Raw genomic sequence first — 27,964 nt, 5'->3', positions numbered from 1 at the left:
AGAACAGAACTAGAACAGAACTAGAACAGAACTAGAACAGAATAGAACAGAACTAGAACAGAACTGGAAAAGAACTAGAACAGAATTAGTCTTCTAATCATGTTATAATGATTACTGGAACCATGTCAAACCATACTTTTTCTCTGCGTGTATGTTTATGTGTTAAATAGAAAAATGCTGTGCCTTATAAAAAAACTTATAAATTATAAATAAAAACTTTTTAAACAATTATAATTTTAAATAAAATACAATTAAATATGATAACATTATTGTGCCAAGCAATAAGTGATTTATTTGCTCAACACCAGGTGAGTGATTGTAATAGCCGCCAAATACTTGCAGATTGGCAGTTTCAATGCTGCGTTTACAGTAATCACCATCATAATTCCATCCGACATATTCATTAGTGCGCAAATTTTCCAAACGTAACCATTCCTCAAGGGGAGCAAAATACTCACGTAAGGCTGAGCCATCTAAGCGGCCTTCACCCAAAGTCTCCTGCAAAACCTCTTGCCAGGGCTGTGAAGCGCCTTTGGACATAATTTGTCTAGAAATTTATAAAACAAAAAATGAAAATTATAACAACTTAAGTCTATTGTGTTGCTAAAATACTATATCTTATAGCAACTCACTTTAATAAATTGCCCGCTTCAGGATGACGATAGACATCACATTTATGCAAAGGTTTACGTGGATCATTGGGATCATATTGGCCAGCAGCACGACACATACCACGATAGATTTGAAATTGCAAGACGGTGGAAACAAAATATCTGTAAATATACATATGAAAATTTACAAAAATTAGTTAACTTAACACAGAAAATTTAATATTTTTCTTAATATTACTAATGAAAAATGACCTTTTTTTCTTAAAGCCAAAAAAGAATTCATGTGTAAAAAATGATTGTTTTCATTTCCAAAGTTTTTTATTTAAAAAAACCCTGACCTATTGCCATATCTCAAACATAGTGCCAAACAAAATTAATAACTTCCACAATTTGTTTATTACCAAAATAAAGGAAAAAAAACTTAATTTTGTTTTAGTTGCTTTATTTAAATTTATTTAATGTTAAAGAATCAATAACCATAAAGTTAATAAATATTTAAAAATATTTTTATTTATTTTTTGTATAAAGTGGCTTCTTTAGTGTTTGTGTCTTAGGTCTTTCTCACACAAAAGCCAAACACTGGGGGTTTTTCGCTGGCTCGCATAATAGCTTTAATTCAATAAATTCTCAGCTCTAATCACAACAGGTAGTTTTTATTGCTAAATCAAGTCTTATTTTTAGAACTAGCAAAAAACTTTTTTGGTGTTTTTTTATGAACAATTAATTTTGAGTGGCAAGCTCCACACACATGGTGGTCGCTATTAAAAAACGATTTAAAAATATCCGAGAAAATAAACATATTCTAAAATATATAGAAGATTTAATACAACTAAACAATAACTGACAGTAGAACTGAATAAAACTGAACTAGAAGTTGAACCAGAAGTGAACTAGAAGGTGAGACCGGAAGGGAACCAGAACTGATGAACTGACGATAACTGAACTAGGAACTGAAACTTGACTACATAGAACTGAACGAGAACTGACTAGAACTGAACTAGAACTGAACTAGAACTTAACGTAGAAACTGAAACTAGAAACTGAACTAGAACTGAACTAGAACCGAACTAGAACTGAACCTAGAACTGAACTAGAACTAGAAAACGGAACCAGAACTGAACTAGAACTGAAACTAGAAACTGAACTAGAACTGAACTAGACTGAACTAGAAACTGAACTAGAACTGAACTAGACACTGAACTAGAAACTCTGAACTAGAACTGAACTAGAACTGAACTAGAACTGAACTAGAACTGAACTAGAACTGAACTAGAACTAACTAGAACTGAACTAGAACTGAACTAGAACTGAACTAGAACTGAACTAAACGAACTAGAACTAGAACGAACTGAACTGAACTAGAACTGAACTAGAACTGAACTAGAACGGAACTAGAACTGAACGAGAACTGAACTAGAACTGAACTAGAACTGACTAGAACTGAACTAGAATGAACTCAACTGAACTAGAACTGAACTAGAACTGAACTAGAACTGACTAGAACTGAACTAGAACTGAACTAGAACTGAACTAGAACTGAACTAGAACTGAACTAGAACTGAACTAGAAACTGAACTAGAACTTACTAGACTGAACTAGAACTGAACTAGAACTGAACTAGAACTGAACTAAACTGAATTCTAGAACTGAAACTAGAACTGAACTAGAACTGAACTAGAACTGAACTAAACTGACTAGAACTGAACTAGAACTGAACTAGAACTGAACTAGAACTGAACTAGAACTGAACTAGAACTGAACTAGAACTGAACTAGAACCTGAACTGAACTAGAACTGAACTAGAACATAATGACTAGACTGACTAGAACTGAACTAGAACTGAACTAGAACTGAACTAGAACTGAACTAGAACTGAACTAGAACTGAACTAGAACTGAACTAGAACTGAACTAGAACTGAACTAGAACTGAACTAGAACTGAACTAGAACTGAACTAGAACTGAACTAGAAACTGAACTAAACTGAACTAGAACTGAACTAGAACTGAACTAGAACTGAACTAGAACTGAACTAGAACTGAACTAGAACTGAACTAGAACTGAACTAGAACTGAACTAGAACTGAACTAGAACTGAACTAGAACTGAACTAGAACTGAACTAGAATTGAACTAGAACTGAACTATAACTGACCTAGAACTGAACTAGAACTGAACTAGAACTGAACTAGAATTGAACTAGAACTGAACTAGAACTGAACTAGAACTGAACTAGAACTGAACTAGAACTGAACTAGAACTGAACTAGAACTGAACTAGAACTGAACTAGAACTGAACTAGAACTGAACTAGAACTGAACTAGAACTGAACTAGAACTGAACTAGAACTGAACTAGAACTGAACTAAACTGAACTAGAACTGAACTAGAATTGAACTAGAACTGAACTATAACTGACCTAGAACTGAACTAGAACTGATCTTATTTATAACAATTATTTAAAGAAAACTTATTTCATTCATTTTCTAAAAATTACATAAATATTGTATTGAACGAAGTTTGATGTTTTAAAAAATTTGTTTACCACAAACTGTCCTCTACATTAGACTTTTCCACACATGTAGATAATTTTCAAATCCAGTCCTATATTTGCCAATTTAAATTTTGAATTCTCTTGACATTTAATTTAAATTTCATTCATTCATAATAATAAATACCAAAAATAAAATAATAAGTAAAATCTATTTTCCCATGAGTTTGCCTTCGTTAACCATTTTGGGTTTGTATCTATAAGTTTTTTTACATAATTTACTAGTTTTTACATTAGTAGTATAGTTGATTAGTTTTATTATTATTTTTTGTTAATACACTTAGTTTTTTTTGTTAACATTCTATATTGAATCATAGTTTAATTTAAACCAGTTTATTATTATTTATTTACATACAACTCGGTTTTTTTTTGTTCACCTTTTTTATTATAAATATAGAGAAACTAGATTTTTAGTTCAATATATAATCACAGATAGACAAATTTGCACAACTTCCTTTTTTATGCATATTTCAATAAAATATAGAAAAAAAATATAAATTGAAAAAATGTAATAGAGCAGTTTAAAGTGAGTTTTTTTCTGCATTATGTGTTTTATTTTTAAAAAGCAATTATTAACTCGTTTTTCTAGCACTTTTTTTATTTTTTAATAATATTATTTTGCAAAATTTTGTAAACATTTGAAAACCGGCTGGAGAATTTAAAAAATCAAATAAATTAAAACAGATATTTAAAAAAAACAACATTGAATATTTGTTTATATTAGATTTAGAAACAACCAATATCGAGTACTTATGTAATTTACTTAGCATTATGCATGTTTGCTATAGACAGTGAAATATTTCTTTTTAATGACAGACAGGCTATTACTTAACAAAAAGGTGTTATTCAAATTATGTTTTAGTTACCAAAGTAAAGTGCAGTGTTTATTATGTCATTATTATCTAATACAAGCATTAATTACGCACACACTTTTGCCTTGATCCACTGTGTCTTCACGCAGATGTGTAATATTTATTAGTTTTTCTATACGATGTACATATGTGGTAGTCCAAATGTTTTGATTTTAATTGACTCTAAATAACAATTCACAAATTAAAAAGGTGCTTTGAAAAATTTTAACAGGTTTTAGTTCAGTTCTCCATCAGACCCTTTTCATTTTTCCTTTTAGTTGCTTGTTAAGAATATCACTCATTTTCAAGTTAAGAACTTCAAATCATACTCTGTTTTATATTCTAGTTCTAGTCCAGTTCTAGTCCAGTTCTGGTTCAGTTCTAGTTCAGTTCTAGTTCAGTTCTAGTTCAGTTCTAGTTCAGTTCTAGTTCAGTTCTAGTTCAGTTCTAGTTCAGTTCTAGTTCAGTTCTAGTTCAGTTCTAGTTCAGTTCTAGTTCAGTTCTAGTACAGTTCTAGTTCAGTTTAGTTCGGTTCTAGTTCAGTTCTAGTTCAGTTCTAGTTCAGTTCTAGTTCAGTCTAGTTCAGTTCTAGTTCAGTTCTAGTTCAGTTCTAGTTCAGTTCTAGTTTAGTTCTAGTTCAGTTCTAGTTCAGTTCTAGTTCAGTTCTAGTTCAGTTCTAGTTCAGTTCTAGTTCAGTTCTAGTTCAGTTCTAGTTCAGTTCTAGTTCAGTTCAGTTCAGTTCTAGTTCAGTTCTAGTTCAGTTCTAGTTCAGTTCTAGTTCAGTTCTAGTTCAGTTCTAGTTCAGTTCTAGTTCAGTTCTAGTTCAGTTCTAGTTCAGTTCTAGTTCAGTTCTAGTTCAGTTCTAGTTCAGTTCTAGTTCAGTTCTAGTTCAGTTCTAGTTCAGTTCTAGTTCAGTTCTAGTTCAGTTCTAGTTCAGTTCTCGTTCAGTTCTAGTTCAGTTCTAGTTCAGTTCTAGTTCATTCTAGTTCAGTTCTAGTTCAGTTCTAGTTTCAGTTAGTTCAGTTCTAGTTCAGTTCTAGTTCAGTTCTAGTTCAGTTCTAGTTCAGTTCTAGTTCAGTTTCTAGTAGTTCAGTTCTAGTTCAGTTCTAGTTCAGTTCTAGTTCAGTTCTAGTTCAGTTCTAGTTCAGTTCTAGTTCAGTTCTAGTTCAGTTCTAGTTCAGTTCTAGGTCAGTTCTAGTTCAGTTCTAGTTCAGTTCTCGTTCAGTTCTAGTTCAGTTCTAGTTCAGTTCTAGTTCAGTTCTAGTTCAGTTCTAGTTCAGTTCTAGTTCAGTTTCTAGTTCGTTAGTTCAGTTCTAGTTCAGCTAGTTCCGTTCTAGTTCAGTTCTAGTTCAGTTCTAGTTCAGTACTAGTTCAGTTCTAGTTCGGCTCTAGTTCCGTCAAGAATTAGTCCAGTAATTAAGAAAAGCAATTTTGATTTTTTCTTCTGTTTAAACACTAAACACTGCAAAGGCTAATAAAGATTTTTAATTTTATCAACTAACTAGCAATTACTAAAAGATTATTGCATAAGTCTTTCATTTTAATTAATTACTTTAATTATGTACAATTAAACATAGTTTTTCACAAAAATTTTGCTTTACTTTAAAATCACTTCAATTTATTTTAAAGTTTCTAGCTTAAGTCTTTCGTTTTTTCTTCCACTCTTCGCTTTTAGAGTCATAAAGCTTGTCAACCAATATTTGATTAATGCGAAGCTGCACTTTACAATTAACTTACGTTTATAATTTGCACCTTTTTTTTAAACAAATATTTTTAATAACGATTATTTAATAAAGAAATTAAAGGAAATAAAAAACTAAATGACAACTATTAAAATTAATAGGGCATGAAATATTAAAACATTTCGTTGAAACTTAAAGTATAAAAAATTAACCAGCAATTTACTGGAAAGTAAAAATAACAAAGAATACAACTCCTATAACTTAAATAAACTTAATAAGTGTGACTAAGTGTTGGAAAAATGCCACATAAGTAAACGCCAACGTTGTTTACCATAAACGTAATGACGTATGGAAAATGTGACCAGGAGGTTGGTTAAGGCAACTAAAGCAACTTTAGAGTTAGAAGCAAAAACTATAAAAAAAATTAAAATAAATATGCAAAAGTAAGCAACAACAATCAAACAAATAAATCTGGCACGAAATGCATGTATAACCTACCAACATAGTGGCCTGCTTTGATGTTGGTTGCTTGGTTGGTCGGTCGTTTGAAACCCCATTGCAAGTGACTTTAAGTGGCCATTTGAAAGACAGCAATGAATTTTGCAAAATTAGAAAAAAAACGAAAGGCAAACAACCTTTTTTTTTCTACAAGCAATTGAAAAATTGTTTTAGTCTATCTAAGCAACTAGTTATTGGTCTTACAATATTGAAACCATACATATTCTTTAAATCCTTTTACATAATCTCAATATTAACTCGACATTACACAAACTTATACCTTTGTAAATTTAGCCATAGAGGTCTTATTTAAAGTGATCTAAAAATATATATTTAGAAAAAATAAAAACAAATCGTGATTTACTACCATTCATGGCTGAGATCGTAAACTATTTATAGACATGCAAAACTTTTGTTTGAAATAAAAAACCAACAACAAAAATTATTTAAACCCGGTTATTTTTTTCTATTTGTAACTTTATTGCTAGTAACTCTATTACAACTCATAACTCAAGGGGGTCTAACTGCAATTGTGTAAGAAAGAGCCAAGAAGGCGTAAATGTGAGAAGTTTTATGGTGACAATTTTACAACAATGGTTAATTTTTAAACCACAGTATTGTTTAAATTAATAATAAATCATAAATTATTAAGAAAAAACTGCTCAAACAAAAGATAATAAATTGATCTTTGTTTTCCATATGGCGATAGCAAGGCAGTGGGAAAATGTACTGTTTCTATGGGGAATTTTTATCAAATTAAGTTAAAATGGTCCAAAATAATTAATTACGAGGTCATGGGAATAAATCAAAATTTAACTGTGACGTCCGTGTATCATAGAAGTGACCAGGAAATTCAAATAGAACTGAACTTGAACTGAACTAGAACTGAACTAGAACTGAACTAGAACTGAACTAGAACTGAACTAGAACTGAACTAGAACTGAACTAGAACTGAACTAGAACTGAACTAGAACTGAACTAGAACTGAACTAGAACTGAACTAGAACTGAACTAGAACTGAACTAGAACTGAACTAGAACTGAACTAGAACTGAACTAGAACTGAACTAGAACTGAACTAGAACTGAACTAGAACTGAACTAGAACTGAACTAGAACTGAACTAGAACTGACAGAACTGAACTAGAACTGAACTAGAACTGAACTAGAACTGAACTAGAACTGAACTAGAACTGAACTAGAACTGAACTGAACTAGAACTGAACTAGAACTGAACTAGAACTGAACTAGAACTGAACTAGAACTGAACTAGAACTGAACTAGAACTGAACTAGAACTGAACTAGAACTGAACTAGAACTGAACTAGAACTGAACTAGAACTGAACTAGAACTGAACTAGAACTGAACTAGAACTGAACTAGAACTGAACTAGAACTGAACTAGAACTGAACTAGAACTGAACTAGAACTGAACTAGAACAGAACTAGAACTGAACTAGAACTGAACTAGAACTGCACTAGAACAGAACTTGAACAGAACTAGAACAGAACTAGAACAGAACTAGAACAGAACTAGAACAGAACTAGAACAGAACTAGAACAGAACTAGAACAGAACTAGAACAGAACTAAACAGAACTAAAACAGAACTAGAACAGAACTAGAACAGAACTAGAACAGAACTAGAACAGAACTAGAACAGAACTAGAACAGAACTAGAACAGAACTAGAACAGAACTAGAACAGAACTAGAACAGAACTAGAACAGAACTAGAACAGAACTAGAACAGAACTAGAACAGAACTAGAACAGAACTAGAACAGAACTAGAACAGAACTAGACAGAACTAGAACAGAACTAGAACAGAACTAGAACAGAACTAGAACAGAACTAGAACAGAACTAGAACAGAACTAGAACAGAACTAGAACAGAACTAGAACAGAACTAGAACAGAACTAGAACAGAACTAGAACAGAACTAGAACAGAACTAGAACAGAACTAGAACAGAACTAGAACAGAACTAGAACAGAACTAGAACAGAACTAGAACAGAACTAGAACAGAACTAGAACAGACTAACTAGAACAGAACTAGAACTAGAACAAAACTAGAAAAGAACAGAACTGTAATTAAACTAGTACTTAATGATGTGTTTTTACTTTATTTTATTTAATTGTCATTCTAACATAAGTTACATATTGTACTAAGTTACAGTATCTTTTGCAAAATTTACCCACATGATTATTTCCAAAATAGAAAAAAAAACTAAATTCAATGGAATAAGACATCACCTCAAGGTGATTTATGGCACTAATGTCTACAACTAGAGGATATTGCACAAATCTAACAGAAATTCCACAATTGATACACTTTTCGTATAAATTAATGTCGTTTAGATGGCAACAGCTTCGAAAATATGTATAGCCCCAAAAAGAACCTTTAAGAAAACTTACAACAGCAACAAAACAACAAGAGCATTAACCATATGATTTATACATTGCATACATTTAAATGACCTTTAAATAGTTAAAAGAAAAAAAATTAAACTAATATGTAGTACAATATTGTTACAAAAAAAAAAACCTCTTGGAGGACATAAAACAATAAATGCATTGTTTATGGCTTTTTTTTCAACGTCTGTGTATATTTTGTTAATGTCTTGTTTTAGTTTTTAGTTTTTTTTTTTTAGATTTTATAGCATGTTTTGTGATAATTTACACATGAGTTTAATTTCAATTAAATATTGCAAATATTGCTTAATATTAAATACTAAAGCTTGGGAATTTTTTTGTTTTTGTAAAGTTTTTCTTTTAAACATGTGGTTTTAGTGTTAGTTTGGTTTGTCTCTCTAGTAGTTTTAAGGCAGTGAAGTGGAACATTAAATTCAAAATAAAATTGAAGTTTTTATTATTGAAAATATAATGTTTTGAAAGTACTCTACATGTTTTTAACATGATTTATATCATTTAGGTGATATCGGAGGCTGAACTCATTGAGTTCAACAAATCAAAGTTTTAATTAAAGATTTTTTTGTCATAAGATCGTTTGTGTCAAAAGATTCAACCATATAAGGAGAGTTTAAAAGAGGTTTCAGGTTAATATTTAAACTGACACAAAAAATTTTGATTGATTTTTATCTTAAAATTATGTTAGAAAATAAAATGTAATTGAAAAGTTTTTAATTGAAAAAGTAATGACATCATTATTTAAGTAATTAGTGTTAAACTTCGTTTTAAATTTATTGAAACTTTAATACCCAAAATTCTTAAGTGTAGGGGATATTAATAACAAAAAAAGCTAATAATTTTTATAAGAATTATAATTATACATTTTGTTATACAAATCGAGAAAAAAATATAATATATAGCAAATAAACAATAACAATCAAAAGAAGATTCATATTAAATAACACAATGTTCACACTGCTCAAATATTTGACTAAAAGTGATCAAGACCAAATTTAATAAATATTTATTACAGCTTCTGTTTTCCTGTAAACACAATAAACTTGAAATAATATCTTAACAATTACCTAATAGAACAATGATTAATCTCAAACTTAACAAGTTTTTAGCGCTTTAGATTTTACCATAAATATTTTAACCATATGAACTCAAAGTACATGAAACAAGGCTGTTTAGTAGGTTTGAAAATATTTTTATTTTAAAATTTATGTGAAATCTTCTAAATATATAATAGCCTTGAAAAAAAGAAAATAAAAATAATTAAAAAAAATTTTAAAGCCAAAATTATTACTTTATAAATAACAAAGCTTGAAATTTTTTTTCAATTATTATATGGAGACTTTATTTTCTAGTAAAACCACTTAATAATTTAAAAATAAATTTAATTTCCAAACAGAAGTCCTATCAAATTTGTTTATTATAAAAAATTTAACAATATAATATTAAGTAAATTACGGATCAACAGCCAAGGATATATATAGATCTCTAGTCCAGACTATAGCCTTATCTTTAGTCAAGACTATAGACTGACCTATAGTCAAGACTATAGACTGACCTATAGTCAAGACTATAGACTGACCTATAGTATAGACTATAGACTGACCTATAGTCAAGACTATAGACTAATCCATAGTCAAGACTATAGACTAAAATGTTAAAGACAATTGATTAACTATAGTCAAGACTATAGACTAAACTATAGCCAAGACTATAGACTAATCTATAGTCAAGACCATAGACTAATCTATAGGCAAGACTATGGACTGATCTATAGTGCAGACTATACACTAATCTTTAGTCAGGACTATAGACAAATCTATATTCATGATTATAGACTAATCCATAGTCAAGACTATAGACTGATCTATAGCCAAGACTATAGACTGATCAATAGTTATGATTGTGGACTGATCTACAGTCAAGACAGTAGACTTATTTATAATCAAGACTATAGAATAATCTATAATCAAGACTATAGAATAATCTATATTCAAGAATATAGAATAATCTATAGGCAACACTATAGATTAAACTAATCTATAGTCAAGACTACAGACTAATCTAATCTATAGTCAAGACTATAGACTAATCTAATCTACAGTCCAGACTATAGACTGATCTTATCTATATTCAAGACTATAGACTGATTTATAGTCAAGACTATAGATTGAACTATGGTCACGACTATATTTTGATTTATAGTCTAGACTATAGACTGATGTATAGTCTAGACTATAGATAGATCTATAGTCTTGACTTTAGACTGATCCATAATCAAGACTAATAAATAGTTAAGACTATAGACTAATCTAATCTATATTCAAGACTATAGACTGATCTATTTTTAAGACTATAGATCGAACTATGGTCAAGGCTATATTCTGATCTATGGTCTAGACTATAGATTGATGTATAGTCTAGACTATAGACTGATTGATAGATTGATCTATAGTCTAGACTATAGACTGTTCTATAATCCAGACTATAAACTGTTCTAAAGTCTAGACTATAGACTATTCTATAGTCAATACTATAGACTACGCTATAGTCAAGACTGTATAGACTATAGACTATTGTATAGGCTATAGACTATTCTAATCTATAGTCAAGACTATAGACTAATCTAATATATTGTCACGCCTATAGACTAATCTAATCTATAGTCTTGACTATTACGTAGTTTACAGTCTTTACTATAGAGTAGTCTTTAGTCTATAGACTAACCTATAGTCAAGACTATAGAATAGTATATAGTCAAGACTATAAAATAATCTACATTCAAGATTACAGACTAATCTTTAGTCAAGACTATAGACTAATCTATAGTAAAGACTATAGACTAATCTATAATCAGGCCTATAGACTAATCTATAGTCAAGACTATAGACTAATCTATAGTTAAGACTATAGACTAATATATAGTCATTACTATAGACCAATCTATAGTCAAGACTATAGACTAATCTAATATATTGTCACGCCTATAGACTAATCTAATCTATAGTCTTGACTATTACGTAGTTTACAGTCTTTACTATAGAGTAGTCTTTAGTCTATAGTCAAGACTATAGACTAATCTATTGTGAAGACTATAGACTAATCTATAATCAAGACTATAGACTAATCTATAGTCAAGACTATAGACTAATCTATAGTTAAGACTATAGACTATTCTATAGTCAAGACTAAAGACTATTCTATAGTCAAGACTATAGACTATTCTATAGTCAAGACTAAAGACTATTCTATAGTCAAGACTATAGACTATTCTATAGTCAAGACTATAGACTACTCTATAGTCAAGACTATAGACCATTCTATAGTCAAGACTATAGACCATTCTACAGTCGAGACTATAGACTAATCTATAGTCAAGACTATAGACTATTCTATAGTCAAGACTATAGACTATTCTATAGTCAAGACTATAGACTATTCTATAGTCAAGACTATAGACTATTCTATAGTCAAGACTATAGACTATTCTATAGTCAAGACTATAGACTATTCTATAGTCAAGACTATAGACTATTCTATAGTCAAGACTATAGACTATTCTATAGTCAAGACTATAGACTATTCTATAGTCAAGACTATAGACTATTCTATAGTCAAGACTATAGACTATTCTATAGTCAAGACTATAGACTATTCTATAGTCAAGACTATAGACTATTCTATAGTCAAGACTATAGACTATTCTATAGTCAAGACTATAGACTATTCTATAGTCAAGACTATAGACTATTCTATAGTCAAGACTATAGACTATTCTATAGTCAAGACTATAGACTATTCTATAGTCAAGACTATAGACTATTCTATAGTCAAGACTATAGACTATTCTATAGTCAAGACTATAGACTATTCTATAGTCAAGACTATAGACTATTCTATAGTCAAGGCTATAGAATATTCTATAGTCAAGACTATAGACTATTCTATAGTCAAGACTATAGACTGATCTATAGTGAAGCTATAGAATAATCTAATCTATAGTCAAGACAATAGACTGATCTATAGTCAAAACTATAGACTGATCTATAGCTAAGACTATAGACTGATCTGTAGTCAAGACTATAGTCTGATCTATAGTAGATACTATAGACTGAACTATAGTCAATACTATAGACTAAACTATAGCCAAAACTATGGATTGATCTAAATTTAAAATATCAGTAACATATATCAAATTTTTATCATTTTCATGATTTTTTATTAAAATTTTCAATTAAAACCAAAACAAACAAACAAAAAAATATGCTTTACGCAATTTTTATGCTTTTGCAACTATTACTTTCAAAATCATTTTTATAAGAATTTGCTGGAAACAAAAAAACTATAAATTTTCATTTTAATTATTACAACATTATAAACAATTTGAAACGGATTTTTCATGTTGAATGGTCAAGTCGTCGTAAGATATATAAGAGAATAGTATATGAAAAAAATCTATAACAATTGTAGACGGATGCCAGTTGAGCGGACTTTATAACAGCAGCAATAGTTACAGTCACACATGTTTGTACTGCAAGTAAGCAATTTCTAAGCAGTTAAAACTGTTGGCCATTTTATGTTGTTGTTAATAATCCAAAACATTGATAGATGACAGACTCGAAAACTATAACTGCAGGCAGTTTAATAAAAATAAAACTAAAACAGTAACCGAAACTCAATTCAATGAATGAATTTTTAAAACATTTGCAACACAGACCGCTAACAAGTATAAACTTTTTTTTCTATAAATATTTTTCTAATAATATGAAAAATACTAAAAATTGTTAACATGTTCAAATAACGATTATAAACATTTTAGAAAAGCTTCTGAACAAAAATGTGCTGCGCTGTTACTTCTGTTGCTGCTGCTCTAGTTTTGAAAAAAGACAAACATAATATTGAAAAAATATGTATTTTATAAAAATGTATGGATGGATGGATGGATGGCTATTATCTATCAGATGTCTTGAACAAACGTATTGGTCTTTCATTAAATTGTTGCATTTTATTTCTATGTCTGAACACAAACATGATTAGTTTTTAATTTTTTTTAAATTCGTAAATTTTCAAAAGACCACATGGGAGTGTGTGGCTAGAATATGCTGTTTTCTTGCCAAATTACAAGTGAATGGTGTATTATTAAAAACATCTTAAATATTGGTTAAAATTGTTTGATGTTTGCAATATTTAAGCGTTTGAAATTATGGCAATTTTGCTTTTATTTTGGGTTGATTTGCGTAAAACCAGTACAGAAATAATTAAAGAATTTTGGTCATTAAGTGCTTGTAAAATAAATTAAACTTTATTGAGATTTTTAGGCAATTAGTGCAATTCAATTTTGGCTTCTTTATAAATATATTTATGGCAATGGTTCTCGTAAAGTGAAGAAATAAATTAATTAACGGGCATGAGGTTTTATGTAAGAATTTGAGATGATTTTCCAATTGAAGTATTTGGCAATAAAATTAAACTATATCGCAACATTTTTGTAGCGCATACAAAAAAGGGCCAATAATAAGACAATATATTTGGAATTTTGTTGCGTTAACGAGTCATCACGAGATCTAGTTTAGCTATGTCCATTTCTAGATCTGTTCTAGTTCTGTTCTAGTTCTGTTCTAGTTCTGTTCTAGTTTCTGTTCTAGTTCTGTTCTAGTTCTGTTCTAAGTTCTGTTCTAGTTCTGTTCTAGTCTGTTCTAGTCTGTTCTAGGTTCTGTTCTAGTTCTAGTTTCTAGTTCTGTTCTAGTTCTGTTCTAGTTCTGTTCTAGTTCTGTTCTAGTTCTGGTTCTAGTTCTGGTTCTAGTTCTGTTCTAGTTCTGTTCTAGTTCTGTTCTAGTTCTGTTCTAGTTCTGTTGCTAGTTCTGTTCTAGTTCTGTTCTAGTTCTGTTCTAGTTCTGTTCTAGTTCTGTTCTAGTTCTGTTCTAGTTCTGTTCTAGTTCTGTTCTAGTTCTGTTCTAGTTCTGTTCTAGTTCTGTTCTAGTTCTGTTCTAGTTCTGTTCTAGTTCTGTTCTAGTTCTGTTCTAGTTCTGTTCTAGTTCTGTTCTAGTTCTGTTCTAGTTCTGTTCTAGTTCTGTTCTAGTTCTGTTCTAGTTCTGTTCTAGTTCTGTTCTAGTTCTGTTCTAGTTCTGTTCTAGTTCTGTTCTAGTTCTGTTCTAGTTCTGTTCTAGTTCTGTTCTAGTTCTGTTCTAGTTCTGTTCTAGTTCTGTTCTAGTTCTGTTCTAGTTCTGTTCTAGTTCTGTTCTAGTTCTGTTCTAGTTCTGTTCTAGTTCTGTTCTAGTTCTGTTCTAGTTCTGTTCTAGTTCTGTTCTAGTTCTGTTCTAGTTCTGTTCTAGTTCTGTTCTAGTTCTGTTCTAGTTCTGTTCTAGTTCTGTTCTAGTTCTGTCTAGTTCTGTTCTAGTTTGTTCTAGTTCTGTTCTAGTTCTGTTCTAGTTCTGTTCTAGTTCTGTTCTAGTTCTTTCTAGTTCTGTTCTAGTTCTGTTCTAGTTCTGTTCTAGTTCTGTTCTAGTTCTGTTCTAGTTCTGTTCTAGTTCTGTTCTAGTTCTGTTCTAGTTCTGTTCTAGTTCTGTTCTAGTTCTGTTCTAGTTCTGTTCTAGTTCTGTTCTAGTTCTGTTCTAGTTCTGTTCTAGTTCTGTTCTAGTTCTGTTCTAGTTCTGTTCTAGTTCTGTTCTAGTTCTGTTCTAGTTCTGTTCTAGTTCTGTTCTAGTTCTGTTCTAGTTCTGTTCTAGTTCTGTTCTAGTTCTGTTCTAGTTCTGTTCTAGTTCTGTTCTAGTTCTGTTCTAGTTCTGTTCTAGTTCTGTTCTAGTTCTGTTCTAGTTCTGTTCTAGTTCTGTTTAGTTCTGTTCTAGTTCTGTTCTAGTTTCTAGTTCTGTTCTAGTTTGTTCTAAGTTCGTTCTAGTTCTGTTCTAGTTCTATTCTAGTTCTAGTTCGAGTTCTGTTCTAGTTTTCTGTTCTAGTTCTATTCAGTTCTGTTCTAGTTCTTTCTAGTTCTGTTCTAGTTTGTTTCTAGTCAGCATTATTCGGTTATTATTTCAATTGTACTCAATTTCAATTGCCTACTTAGGTGCGGTTATATAACGCTGTTTCTTTAATTGCTTTTTCAAGGACTTTTGATTTCAGTACTAAGAGCAATTAGTTGAGCAATTAAAAGTACCAAATATATAAAATAAATTAAATTTGAGATCAAAAATTAAGATTCTGTTTATGTTTGAAATTTTAATTAACATTTCTATTTTTAGAAATAAATTACGTTTCAATTTTCTTATTTAATATCTACCTTTCCAATTTGTTCTGATATAAATGAAATTAAATAATTTTAAGAAATGTCTGTCTATACTATATCTTGTAAAATTTTATGAATTTAAATTATTTGTTTTTTTAAAACTAAATGTACGTAATACGTCAGTGGCTATAATAAATAATAAATCTAATGTGTCTTGATTTTATTGTTACAATTTAATCTTTGCATTTATAAGCTGTTATTATTATTTAACTTGCCTTATTAACTTAGTTTAAAAAATAGATAATTTTAATTTAGATCCGCATTTGATTGCAAAAAAAAAAAAGAATTTTTGTAATTATAAATCATTTGCAACAAAATACGCGAACACAAATAAAAGATTTGCCGCTGCTAGCAGCAATACAAACGAATAGAATTGTGATCTGGTTTTTAAAAAATAAATCAAAAGATTTTAAAGAAAATATAAAGTTTCAATTTATAATAAGAAACATGGTTAGTTAATTAAATCGTTAAGCAATTGCATTTGAAGTAATTTTAGAAGAAAGATGTGGTATTTGGAAATATTGTAAATGCAACAAATTGTAACGAAAATTTAGAGCAATAAAACTTTATTTGATGAAGGTTATAATGGGGGCTAAATAAATATTAAAGTGGAAAATGAATTAGTTATTTTTTAGATATTATATTTAATGTTAAACCTGTTAACTTAAAAACTTTTTGGACAAATCAAACTGTTTTACTTATGATAGGTGTCTAGCAAGTTTTGTAGTTCAAGGGGATTTTTATCTTTAATCTAATGGAAAAAAACATAATTATATTTTATATTTTTCATTAAAAAACAAATAACTGCAGAAGAACAAGTATATTAAAGCAAATATTTATTCTAAACTAATTAAAACAATTCATTCAATATTTTAAATTGAATTCAAAATAACTGAATAAATTCCTTCGACTGCCAGTTTAATGTTCCATATTTCCAAACAATAATTATAAAGCAGCTCAGCTCTTGTCTTAAATTAATTAAGTTTTTTTTCCAACCTTTTAAGTAAAATTTTTTGCTCATTATCACTTCATTTACAATGTCATAATTCTTTAGTAAATTGTGTCAATTTTTAAATGCCAATGTTTGTTACAATTAAAATTTGGGTTAAAAATCCTGTAAATATTTGATAATATTTATTATCGTTAATTTGTTTAAAACAAAATGTGTTTATTGATCCGTTAAAAATGTTAACAGTTTAAATTATGATAAAAAAATTTTATTAGAAATGTTTGTAAATGCGTTAATTAAACTTTAAAATCCTGTTTGTCTGAAGAAAGTAATTTGGTAGCAAAGCAATAAATTGTTTATGTCAATTAAGTTGTAATTAAATTGAAATTTGAAATATTCAAATGGAAGCAGCACGAGTGCTAAAATATCTTATTATTAATAAATTACACAGTCTAACTACTAACTAACTAACTAACTAACTAACTAACTAACTAACTAACTAACTAACTAACTAACTAACTAACTAACTAACCAACTAACTAACTAACTAACTAACTAACTAACTAACTAACTAACTAACTAACTAACTAACTAACTAACTAACTAACTAACTAACTAACTAACTAACTAACTAACTAACTAACTAACTAACTAACTAACTAACTAACTAACTAACTAACTACTAACTAACTAACTACTAACTAACTAACTAACTAACTAACTAACTAACTAACTAACTACTAACTAACTAACTAACTAACTAACTAACTAACTACTAACTAACTACTAACTAACTAACTAACTAACTAACTAACTAACTAACTAACTAACTAACTAACTAACTAACTAACTAACTAACTAACTAACTAACTAACTAACTAACTAACTAACTAACTAACTAACTAACTAACTAACTAACTAACTAACTAACTAACTAACTAACTAACTAACTAACTAACTAACTAACTAACTAACTAACTAACTAACTAACTAACTAACTAACTACTAACTAACTAACTAACTAACTAACTAACTAACTAACTAACTAACTAACTAACTAACTAACTAACTAACTAACTACTACTAACTAACACTAACTAACTAACTAACTAACTAACTAACTACTAACTACTAACTAACTAACTAACTAACTAACTAACTAACTAACTAACTAACTAACTAACTAACTAACTAACTAACTAACTAACTAACTAACTAACTAACTAACTAACTAACTAACTAACTAACTACTAACTAACTAACTAACTAACTAACTAACTAACTAACTAACTAACTAACTAACTAACTAACTAACTAACTAACTAACTAACTAACTAACTAACTAACTAACTAACTAACTAACTACTAACTAACTAACTAACTAACTAACTAACTAACTAACTAACTAACTAACTAACTAACTACTAACTAACTAACTAACTAACTAACTAACTAACTAACTAACTAACTAACTAACTAACTAACTAACTAACTAACTAACTAACTAACTAACTAACTAACTAACTAACTAACTAACTAACTAACTAACTAACTAACTAACTAACTAACTAACTACTAACTAACTAACTAACTAACTAACTAACTAACTAACTACTAACTACTAACTAACTAACTAACTAACTAACTAACTAACTAACTAACTAACTACTAACTAACTAACTAACTAACTACTAACTAACTAACTAACTAACTAACTAACTAACTAACTAACTAACTAACTAACTAACTACTAACTAACTAACTAACTACTAACTAACTAACTAACTAACTAACTAACTAACTAACTAACTAACTAACTAACTAACTAACTACTAACTAACTAACTAACTAACTAACTAACTAACTAACTAACTACTAACTAACTAACTAACTAACTAACTACTAACTAACTAACTAACTAACTAACTAACTACTAACTAACTAACTAACTAACTAACTACTAACTAACTAACTAACTAACTAACTAACTAACTAACTAACTACTAACTAACTAACTACTAACTAACTAACTAACTAACTACTAACTAACTAACTAACTAACTAACTAACTAACTAACTAACTAACTAACTACTACTAACTAACTAACTAACTAACTAACTAACACTACTAACTAACTAACTAACTAACTAACTAGTTCCAGTTTTGTTCTAGTTCTGTTCTAGTTCTGTTCTAGTTCTGTTCTAGTTCTGTTCTAGTTCTGTTCTAGTTCTGTTCTAGTTCTGTTCTAGTTCTGTTCTAGTTCTGTTCTAGTTCTGTTCTAGTTCTGTTCTAGTTCTGTTCTAGTTCTGTTCTAGTTCTGTTCTAGTTCTGTTCTAGTTCTGTTCTAGTTCTGTTCTAGTTCTGTTCTAGTTCTGTTCTAGTTCTGTTCTAGTTCTGTTCTAGTTCTGTTCTAGTTCTGTTCTAGTTCTGTTCTAGTTCTGTTCCAGTTCTGTTCCAGTTCTGTTCTAGTTCTGTTCTAGTTCTGTTCTAGTTCTGTTCTAGTTCTGTTCTAGTTCTGTTCTAGTTCTGTTCTAGTTCTGTTCTAGTTCTAGTTCTGTTCTAGTTCTGTTCTAGTTCTGTTCTAGTTCTGTTCTAGTTCTGTTCTAGTTCTGTTCTAGTTCTGTTCTGTTCTAGTTCTGTTCTAGTTCTGTTCTAGTTCTGTTCTAGTTCTGTTCTAGTTCTGTTCTAGTTCTGTTCTAGTTCTGTTCTAGTTCTGTTCTAGTTCTGTTCTAGTTCTGTTCTAGTTCTGTTCTAGTTCTGTTCTAGTTCTGTTCTAGTTCTGTTCTAGTTCTGTTCTAGTTCTGTTCTAGTTCTGTTCTAGTTCTGTTCTAGTTCTGTTCTAGTTCTGTTCTAGTTCTGTTCTGTTCTAGTTCTGTTCTACTTCTGTTCTAGTTCTGTTGTAGTTCTGTTCTAGTTCTGTTCTAGTTCTGTTCTATTTCTTTTCTAGTTCTTTTCTAGTTCTGTTCTAGTTCTGTTCTAGTTCTTTCTAGTTCTGTTCTAGTTCTGTTCTAGTTCTTTTCTAGTAGGTTATGATGTATATATGCACAATATATATTAAAGTATGTAAGTATTAACGAGTAAACTATGATGTAAGCAATGTAAACTTTAATTTACTTAATGTAAACTAGAGTTTTCGTTATATAATCTTCAGTTTATAGTTCGATTTTAAGGCTTCCATTATTTATTGTCTTATTTTGAACGAAATATTTCAAATATTTTCGTTATTTGCCATTTTCATTCAATAAAAATCTATAACTGACAAAAATTTATTGAAATTTTATTAACCCAGTATCTTCTTGCTAATTTTTTTTATGGTTGATTTGTCTTTGTTATATTGTCGTTGTCATCGTCTGCATCATCGTTGTCCTCATTGTAGTTTTACTCTGCTTATTTGACTGTCTTCAAATTGCATTTTTTAGCTGTAGTATTCATAGCAAAAGTTTTAGTTGCCGCCACTACGAACTATTATAGATGGTTGTTATAGTTATATATATATATATTTTTTTTGTGGTTGCTATTTTATTTGTACATATCGTGTGGCATATCTAAACATATGCTATTGTGTTTTACTTTAGTTTTTTCTTTGTAAATTTTATATGTATTATTGCAATTGCATTTTTATTATTGCAACATCAGCAGCGACAACAGCGGCGACAGCAGCTACAACTTACAATAGTTAGTAGATGTTGTTAGCATGTTACAACTATTATTCCCTAATATACATTTTAGTGACACTGAGAAAAAATTTTAGCAATAAACAAAAGATTTAAAAGATTTTAACTACAGCCATAGGAATTTCGTTCAACTGTAAACTAACTTAACTTTTGGTTAAAGCAAAGGATTCATTTATATCAACGCATTTATTCTCTCCGTGTACTGTTGCAAACTAACGTTGTTACGAGAATTATAGAAGCAACAAGCTTTGAAAAATGCCAACAACATTTACTCGACTTGTAGTTGACAGAATCGTAACAATTAATATTATTTACAACATCTTAAAGAGAGTTGCTAACAGGCTATGGACTGTTGAATGTTTCAACTTATTTTGTTTTTTTTTTTTTTTTATTGGTTTGTAGGTTGACTTGATGCTCGCTTGTTTCTTTTTCCAAAAAAAAAAAAATATATTGCAAAAATATTTATGTTTAGTTTTTTTTTCTTCTGTCCATACGATGTCCATACCTAATTTGGCAAATTAATATAGAAAAAATCACAAATATTGAAAAAAGTTTTGTGTTTTTAGCATTTTGGCAAATATCTTTAAGAATATTTAACATTTTAAGACAAATTTTTATGGACACAAAAAGGAAAAATGTGACAAATTTCTTAGATTTTTTTGTTTATTGGAAAATTGTGTAATAATTATCACTAAAAAAGATAATTAAGACCTTTTATAGTTTGAAATACAAGATTGGTTAACACTTAATTATATAAAATTCGAAGTTTTTTTTAGTTTCCAATTTATAATAAGTGAGAAAGCAAAGCCCGACGAATTGATACTGACACCGACACTTTTCGAGAAATTGACTTTATTAAAGACAATTATAGTCTTGTTATAGTTACATTATTCTTTTAGGTGAAAATCTTAAAAATGGACCAAAAGACAGACAGATATGCAGAGAGAAAACCATAAAGATGAAACGAGAAAAAGACAGACAAATGGACAGAAAAGCGTGCAGAAAGACAGACTTGTACACGGCGGCATAAACAATCGGACAGACAGACTAGAGGAATAAGGCAGACAGACAGACAGACAGACAGACAGACAGACAGACAGACAGACAGACAGACAGATAGACAGACAGACAGACAGACAGACAGACAGACAGACAGACAGACAGACAGACAGACAGACAGACAGACAGACAGACAGACAGACAGACATACATACAAAAAGACAGACAGACTTGTATACGGTGGCATAAACAATCGGACAGACATACTGGAGGAATAAGGCAGACAGACAGACAAAACAGATGAACCTAACTAGAAATAAAACTAAACTAGAACTGAACTAGAACTGAACTAGAACTGAACTAGAACTGAACTAGAACTGAACTAGAACTGAACTAGAACTGAACTAGAACTGAACTAGAACTGAACTAGAACTGAACTAGAACTGAACTAGAACTGAACTAGAACAGAACTAGAACAGAACAGAACTAGAACAGAACTAGAACAGAACTAGAACAGAACTAGAACAGAACTAAACAGAACTAGAACTGAACTAGAACAGAACTAGAACAGAACTAGAACAGAACTAGAACAGAACTAGAACAGAACTAGAACAGAACTAGAACAGAACTAGAACAGAACTAGAACAGAACTAGAACAGAACTAGAACAGAACTAGAACAGAACTAGAACAGAACTAGAACAGAACTAGAACAGAACTAGAACAGAACAGAACTAGAACAGAACTAGAACAGAACTAGAACAGAACTAGAACAGAACTAGAACAGAACTAGAACAGAACTAGAACAGAACTAGAACAGAACTAGAACAGAACTAGAACAGAACTAGAACGAACTAGAACAGAACTAGAACAGAACTAGAACAGAACTAGAACAGAACTAGAACAAACTAGAACAGAACTAGAACAGAACTAGAACAGAACTAGAACAGAACTAGAACAGAACTAGAACAACTAGAACAAACTAGAACAGAACTAGAACAGAACTAGAACAGAACTAGAACAGAACTAGAACAGAACTAGAACAGAACTAGAACAGAACTAGAACAGAACTAGAGCAAACTAGAACAGAACTAGAACAGAACTAGAACAGAACTAGAACTGAACTAGAACAGAACTAGAACAGAACTAGAACAGAACTAGAACAGAACTAGAACAGAACTAGAACAGAACTAGAACAGAACTAGAACAGAACTAGAACAGACTAGAACAGAACTAGAACAGAACTAGAACAGAAGAACAGAACTAGAACAGAACTAGAACAGAACTAGAACAGAACTAGAACAGAACTAGAACAGAACTAGAACAGAACTAGAAAGAACTAGAACAGAACTAGAACAGAACTAGAACAGAACTAGAACAGAACTAGAACAGAACTAGAACAGAACTAGAACAGAACTAGAACAGAACTAGAACAGAACTAGAACAGAACTAGAACAGAACTAGAACAGAACTAGAACAGAACTAGAACAGAACTAGAACCGAACTAGAACAGAACTAGAACAGAACTAGAACATAACTAGAACAGAACTAGAACAGAACTAGAACAGAACTAGAACAGAACTAGAACAGAACTAGAACAGAACTAGAACAGAACTAGAACAGAACTAGAACAGAACTGAAAGAACTAGAATAGAACTAGAACAGAACTAGAACAGAACTAAACAGAACTAGAACGAACTAGAACAGAACTAGAACAGAACTAGAACAGAACTAGAACAGAACTAGAACAGAACTAGAACAGAACTAGAACGAACTAGAACAGAACTAGAACAGAACTAGAACATAACTAGAAACATAACTAGAACAGAACTAGAACAGAACTGAATTAGAACTGAACTAGAATAGAACTAGAAATTATATGTAGATATTGGGTCGCATTTTAAACCTATTCTCCCTAAATTTAAAATCCTACTTTAAAAAACTAGTAAACATTTAAAACAACTAATAAATCTAATGAAAAACAAGCATAAACTCATTAAAATTAAGCAAACGTTTGGTCAAACACCAAAACAAAAGACTTAAGCTACAAGCACACGTTTCTTTAATTGGCAAAACATTCCAACAAATTACAACAGAAAAAAATATGTTTTTTGCTGTACAGCATCCAAAAAATTTTTACAAAAAATTACCTTTTCATTTTTTAAAAAAAATTTTTCATTTTTTTATCTAACAATTAGATTAAAATCGGTTTTTTTCTATAACAAAATTTATGCGCATTTTAAAACAATAATTTTATTTCATTTTATGTATCTAGGAGCTGCCGGAAAACTAGCAAATCTATTTGGTGATATATACGTGCACTTTTACATTTTAAGTTGTTGTTTTTTCTCGAAGAAAAAATATACATAAATTTGGCCTACATTTAGTGCTAGACAAGCACAACCACCTATTTCAATAAATGGAGTGAATGGCCAGTGTTTTTTTTCGTGATACGTGAGCAATTGTTTTCTATTTGAAATCCCCATGAAGGCAAGTGTTATGATCTTTAAGGAAAAATAGCATACAATTGTGACACTTTAAGAAAACTCCGCTTAAAATATTATGTTTAAGCAAAAACAGCTGGTTGTGATGTCATGTGTAAAGAGGTCCATATTGCCGGACTGGCCTTAGGTATACAGACATCATAAATGTTTAAATGGCAGAGCAAAACAAAAAAAAATCACTTAATAATACTTGTGAGTATTTATTATGATCGTAAATGGAATTAATAATAGGTGATTCTGGAGTTAGTTATAAATATCTTAACGCAGCAGAGAGTTGTCTGCCATTTGAGGCAAAAATGTATTATTAACAAACCATATGATCTTAATTTAAAATGGCAATAACAATTTAATAAATTTTATTTTGAAATAAAAAAACTGAATTTTTTATTTAATTTAAGATTTATTAGCAAACCACTAATGATTGTCTAATGATGATAACAGTTGAGCAAAAAAAATCGATTTTATAGTTTTAAAAGATTTTTAAATTGAAAAAAAAAATCTTAAAAAAATAATTTCGTTATCATCATTTCATCAACTTAATCAATATTCATGGAGTAGGACTTTTAAAATATTTGATATTTATTCTAATTTTTATCGCTCACATGTGAGTGCATTCATACAGTTGACAGTTTTTATTGACATTTAAAATGTCCATCAAAATTTTTTTAATTATATGCAAACATTTTATAATTCTGTTCCATACTTGATTATAATGAAATTTTATTATTATTTGAAGGAGTTTTTTTTCATATGACAGAAATTAATCAGTATCAGTTCTTTGTCACAGTGATATGAACAACTTTTATTTAGAGAAGTATATTATTTTTATTTAAACATCAAATCCGAAAAAATACACCTAGGCCTCTACTTGTTATACGCTCTATTTCATGGGAAATGTTTGTTGGTAAAACAAAAACCTTATATAGTTGACCAATGATTAACTTCCTTGATCACCATTAAGGTTCTAATGCTCAGAAACTCAGTATCCTCCACGTAATACTTAAGAATTTTATAATCAGTGTTCGTGAGTGATATAAGGTTCGAATGCTCAGAAACTCAGTATCCTAGACGTAATTCCTAAGAATTTTCAAATCAATGTTCGTGAGTGATGTTATATTCGGTATAAATCACTCCCAAGATATTCTTGTATCAAATTTTGACAAAATCCTAACAATGACAAAGAATGTGTTCCGTAGTTCTACATGCTCTACATTCATCTGAATTCACACGTCTAATCATGTATAGTTGTGCTGTTAACCATGTGTGACCATAGACTTGCTCATTTTGAGTAGGTTTCTTGTTCTGCTCTCGTTAAGGTCACTCCATATGATCTTTGTGGTTCTACACACTACCTTCGAGCCGAGTACTTGGTCTGATACCCATATGATGTATAGTTTACCTCTGTAAGAGTATTCGGTTAAAGCTTTCTTACAATCCAATACCCACCCCACCCCCGGGGGGAATGTTACTTTGATGTGATTGCAATCCCGGGGAAAAGAGGTGCTACCAGTACCTCTAGTCTGCCGGGTGAACTAGTGATAATTAGATGTATACTCGGCCTTTCTTTGAAATAATTTGACATAGGATCGAACCAGATCTAATCTGGTATCATGGGGTGCACGTAGTGGTTGTAGTTTAAACCCAAATTCGCGGGAAGAGAATGTTGGATAAAAGACTGATACATGGTAAAGTTAATAATTCGGGATAAGTTCGGTGCTGTTGGCGAAATCAACAGATGCCCCACAGAGAAGTGAGTGTGGGACTAAGCGTAGGAAAAAAATGCATGTTAAATGATACAGGATGAATGTACGGATCATCCTTCGTCCTTATGTATGAGTGAGTATATTGGATGTTTCTATAAGGGTGTCCAATGAATGGGAAGTGTGTTTTCTTGAATGATGATGAATAAAAGTTATTTCAAACAAGTTATACCATTGAATTTTCCTTTCCTGGTCAGGTATGTTCAGGCTTTAATGTGTTCATACCAGACCACAGACTACTTAATACGTCACTAGTTGATGTTGCCGTCTCAACATCTGCGTTATAAACGTAAGTGATATTTTTTCATCTCGGAAGTTAAACAACGGTTCAACAATGGTCAGAGATCTCGAATACTTGAGCAAAGTGCTTGTACATGGACTGGCACATTTACAAAAATTGCCACAGGCAAGTAAGTTATACAAAGAGGCGGGGTAATGTGTGTCTTTTAATCAGTTTACTCAGTGGTTAAAAAAGTACCACCGAGAAATAAGGCCAACACGGCAGATGTTAACGTAAAGCATTTCGGCATCTTACAATTCAAAACGACCAACTGATATCGCCCAAATTGCCCTCTGATTGTCAGTAAATATGTTAGCCTCTGTTGGCACCAAAAGGGGCTAACTAAATTCTAAGAGGTTCTAATCATGCTTGTCCGTCTGTCCAGCTGTCTGTTGAAAACAGGATAAAGTTCGGAACGGAAAGAGCTAGAGAAATTTTGCAACATTATTCTCCAGTAATGCAGTTTGTAGGGTACTGAAACTTTTACCTAACCCCTACACAAGTGAACCTACATCCCCCCCCCCCCTCTTAAATACAGTTTAAACAGTTATAACTGTTTTAAAAATGCCAATTACTCATTACTGACTTAAAATTATAAAACTCGACATAAACAAATTTTATATGTGAGCTAAACACCTCAACTCCAAACTTGTGAAATATATCCAATAGTCTCAGAGATACCGAATTATTTCCAAAAATAAAAGTTTCTAAACCACTGTGCATATGATTTTATAATGGATACTTGCTCATAATTCAAGTTGAGTTTCAACTTTAAGGCAGATGGACTGGTGGACAGACAGACAGACAGATGGATAGATAGACCACTGTGTCATGTATCAGGGAACCTTCCAATATACTCTTTGGTTTGCCAAATATGATTTGATGGATGGATACTTGTTCATAATTCAATTGAGTTTTAACTTAGAGGCAGACGGTCAGGTGGACAGACAGATAGATAGACCACTGTGCGATTTATAAGGGAATCTTCCGAAATACTCTTTAGTTTGCCACATATGATTTGATGGTGGATACTTGTTCATAATTCAAGTTGAGTTTTAACTTAAAGGCAGAGGGACAGGTGGACAGACAGACATATAGATAGACGGAAGGACGGTGCTAGGCAGGCACACACAATTAACTTGAGAGAAAGTGATTGTGAGACAATTGCCATACTTTAAGGTGGGTAAGGAAACAATATTTTTGAATGTTACAAACATTGATCAACTTTGTATATTCACAGATAATTGAGTTCAATTTTTAAATACCATAAAAAATCCTCAAACCATATATGTTTAAACGATCTTAAGTTTTAACTTAATAATTAACACTGATTACTATTAAAATATAGAAATTTGAAATGCAAACAACTACTTGTTTTCTTAACACCCCAAAAATGAAAAAAACTAAAACTTATACTAAATGACCATATAAAAACAAAAGACTTAAGAAACAAACCTTGTTTGAGAAGATATTAATGTACAGCTGTTTGTTGTTGTTGTTGTTTAATGATTGGTCTTCTTAACACCCCAAAAAAACTCTAAATGACCATAATACTATTGAAATATAGAAATTTGAAATGCAAACAACTACTTGTTTTCTTAACACCCCTAAAACAAAACTAAAACTTATACTAAATAACCATATAAAAACAAAAGACTGAAGAAACAAACCTTGTTTGAAAAGTTATTAATGTACAGCTGTTTGTTGTTGTTGTTTAATGATTGGTGTTCTTAACACCCCAAAATACTCCAAATGACTTTATAAAAACAAAAGACTTAAGAAACAAACATTGTTTGAGGAGATAGTAATGTAGAGCTGTTTATTGTTGTTGTTTGTTTGTTTTTTTGGTCTTCTTAAATATTTAATTATTTACAAATTCCCTTGAGATTTTTTGTTTTTTTGCATGAAAC

At 30.3% G+C, this 27,964-nt stretch overlaps 1 protein-coding gene across 2 annotated transcripts; it reads right to left on the bottom strand.

Moving 5' to 3' along the window:
- LOC119613253 (angiotensin-converting enzyme-related protein-like) lies at positions 1–27,867 on the bottom strand. Of its 2 annotated transcripts, XM_037969230.1 has the most exons (3): positions 27,725–27,867; positions 633–773; positions 25–547 (listed from the first exon to the last, which is right to left on the bottom strand). In XM_037969230.1, the coding sequence occupies exons 2-3, from the start codon at positions 728–730 to the stop codon at positions 229–231; spliced, it is 417 nt and encodes a 138-aa protein (XP_037825158.1). In that variant the 5' UTR covers positions 731–773; positions 27,725–27,867; the 3' UTR covers positions 25–228. The 2 variants fall into 2 exon arrangements, with proteins under 2 accessions (XP_037825159.1, XP_037825158.1); XM_037969231.1 differs by lacking the exon at positions 27,725–27,867 and having other exon boundaries at positions 1–547; positions 633–769.
- Between the last annotated feature and the right edge of the window lie 97 nt (positions 27,868–27,964).

Source organism: Lucilia sericata, unplaced genomic scaffold (assembly GCF_015586225.1).
Source record: "Lucilia sericata isolate MDLA Ls3-8-SP2 unplaced genomic scaffold, ASM1558622v1 Contig002030F_arrow, whole genome shotgun sequence".
In the NCBI taxonomy this organism is placed as follows: Eukaryota; Metazoa; Arthropoda; class Insecta; order Diptera; family Calliphoridae; genus Lucilia; species Lucilia sericata.
This window is presented reverse-complemented; position numbering and strand designations above follow the sequence as displayed.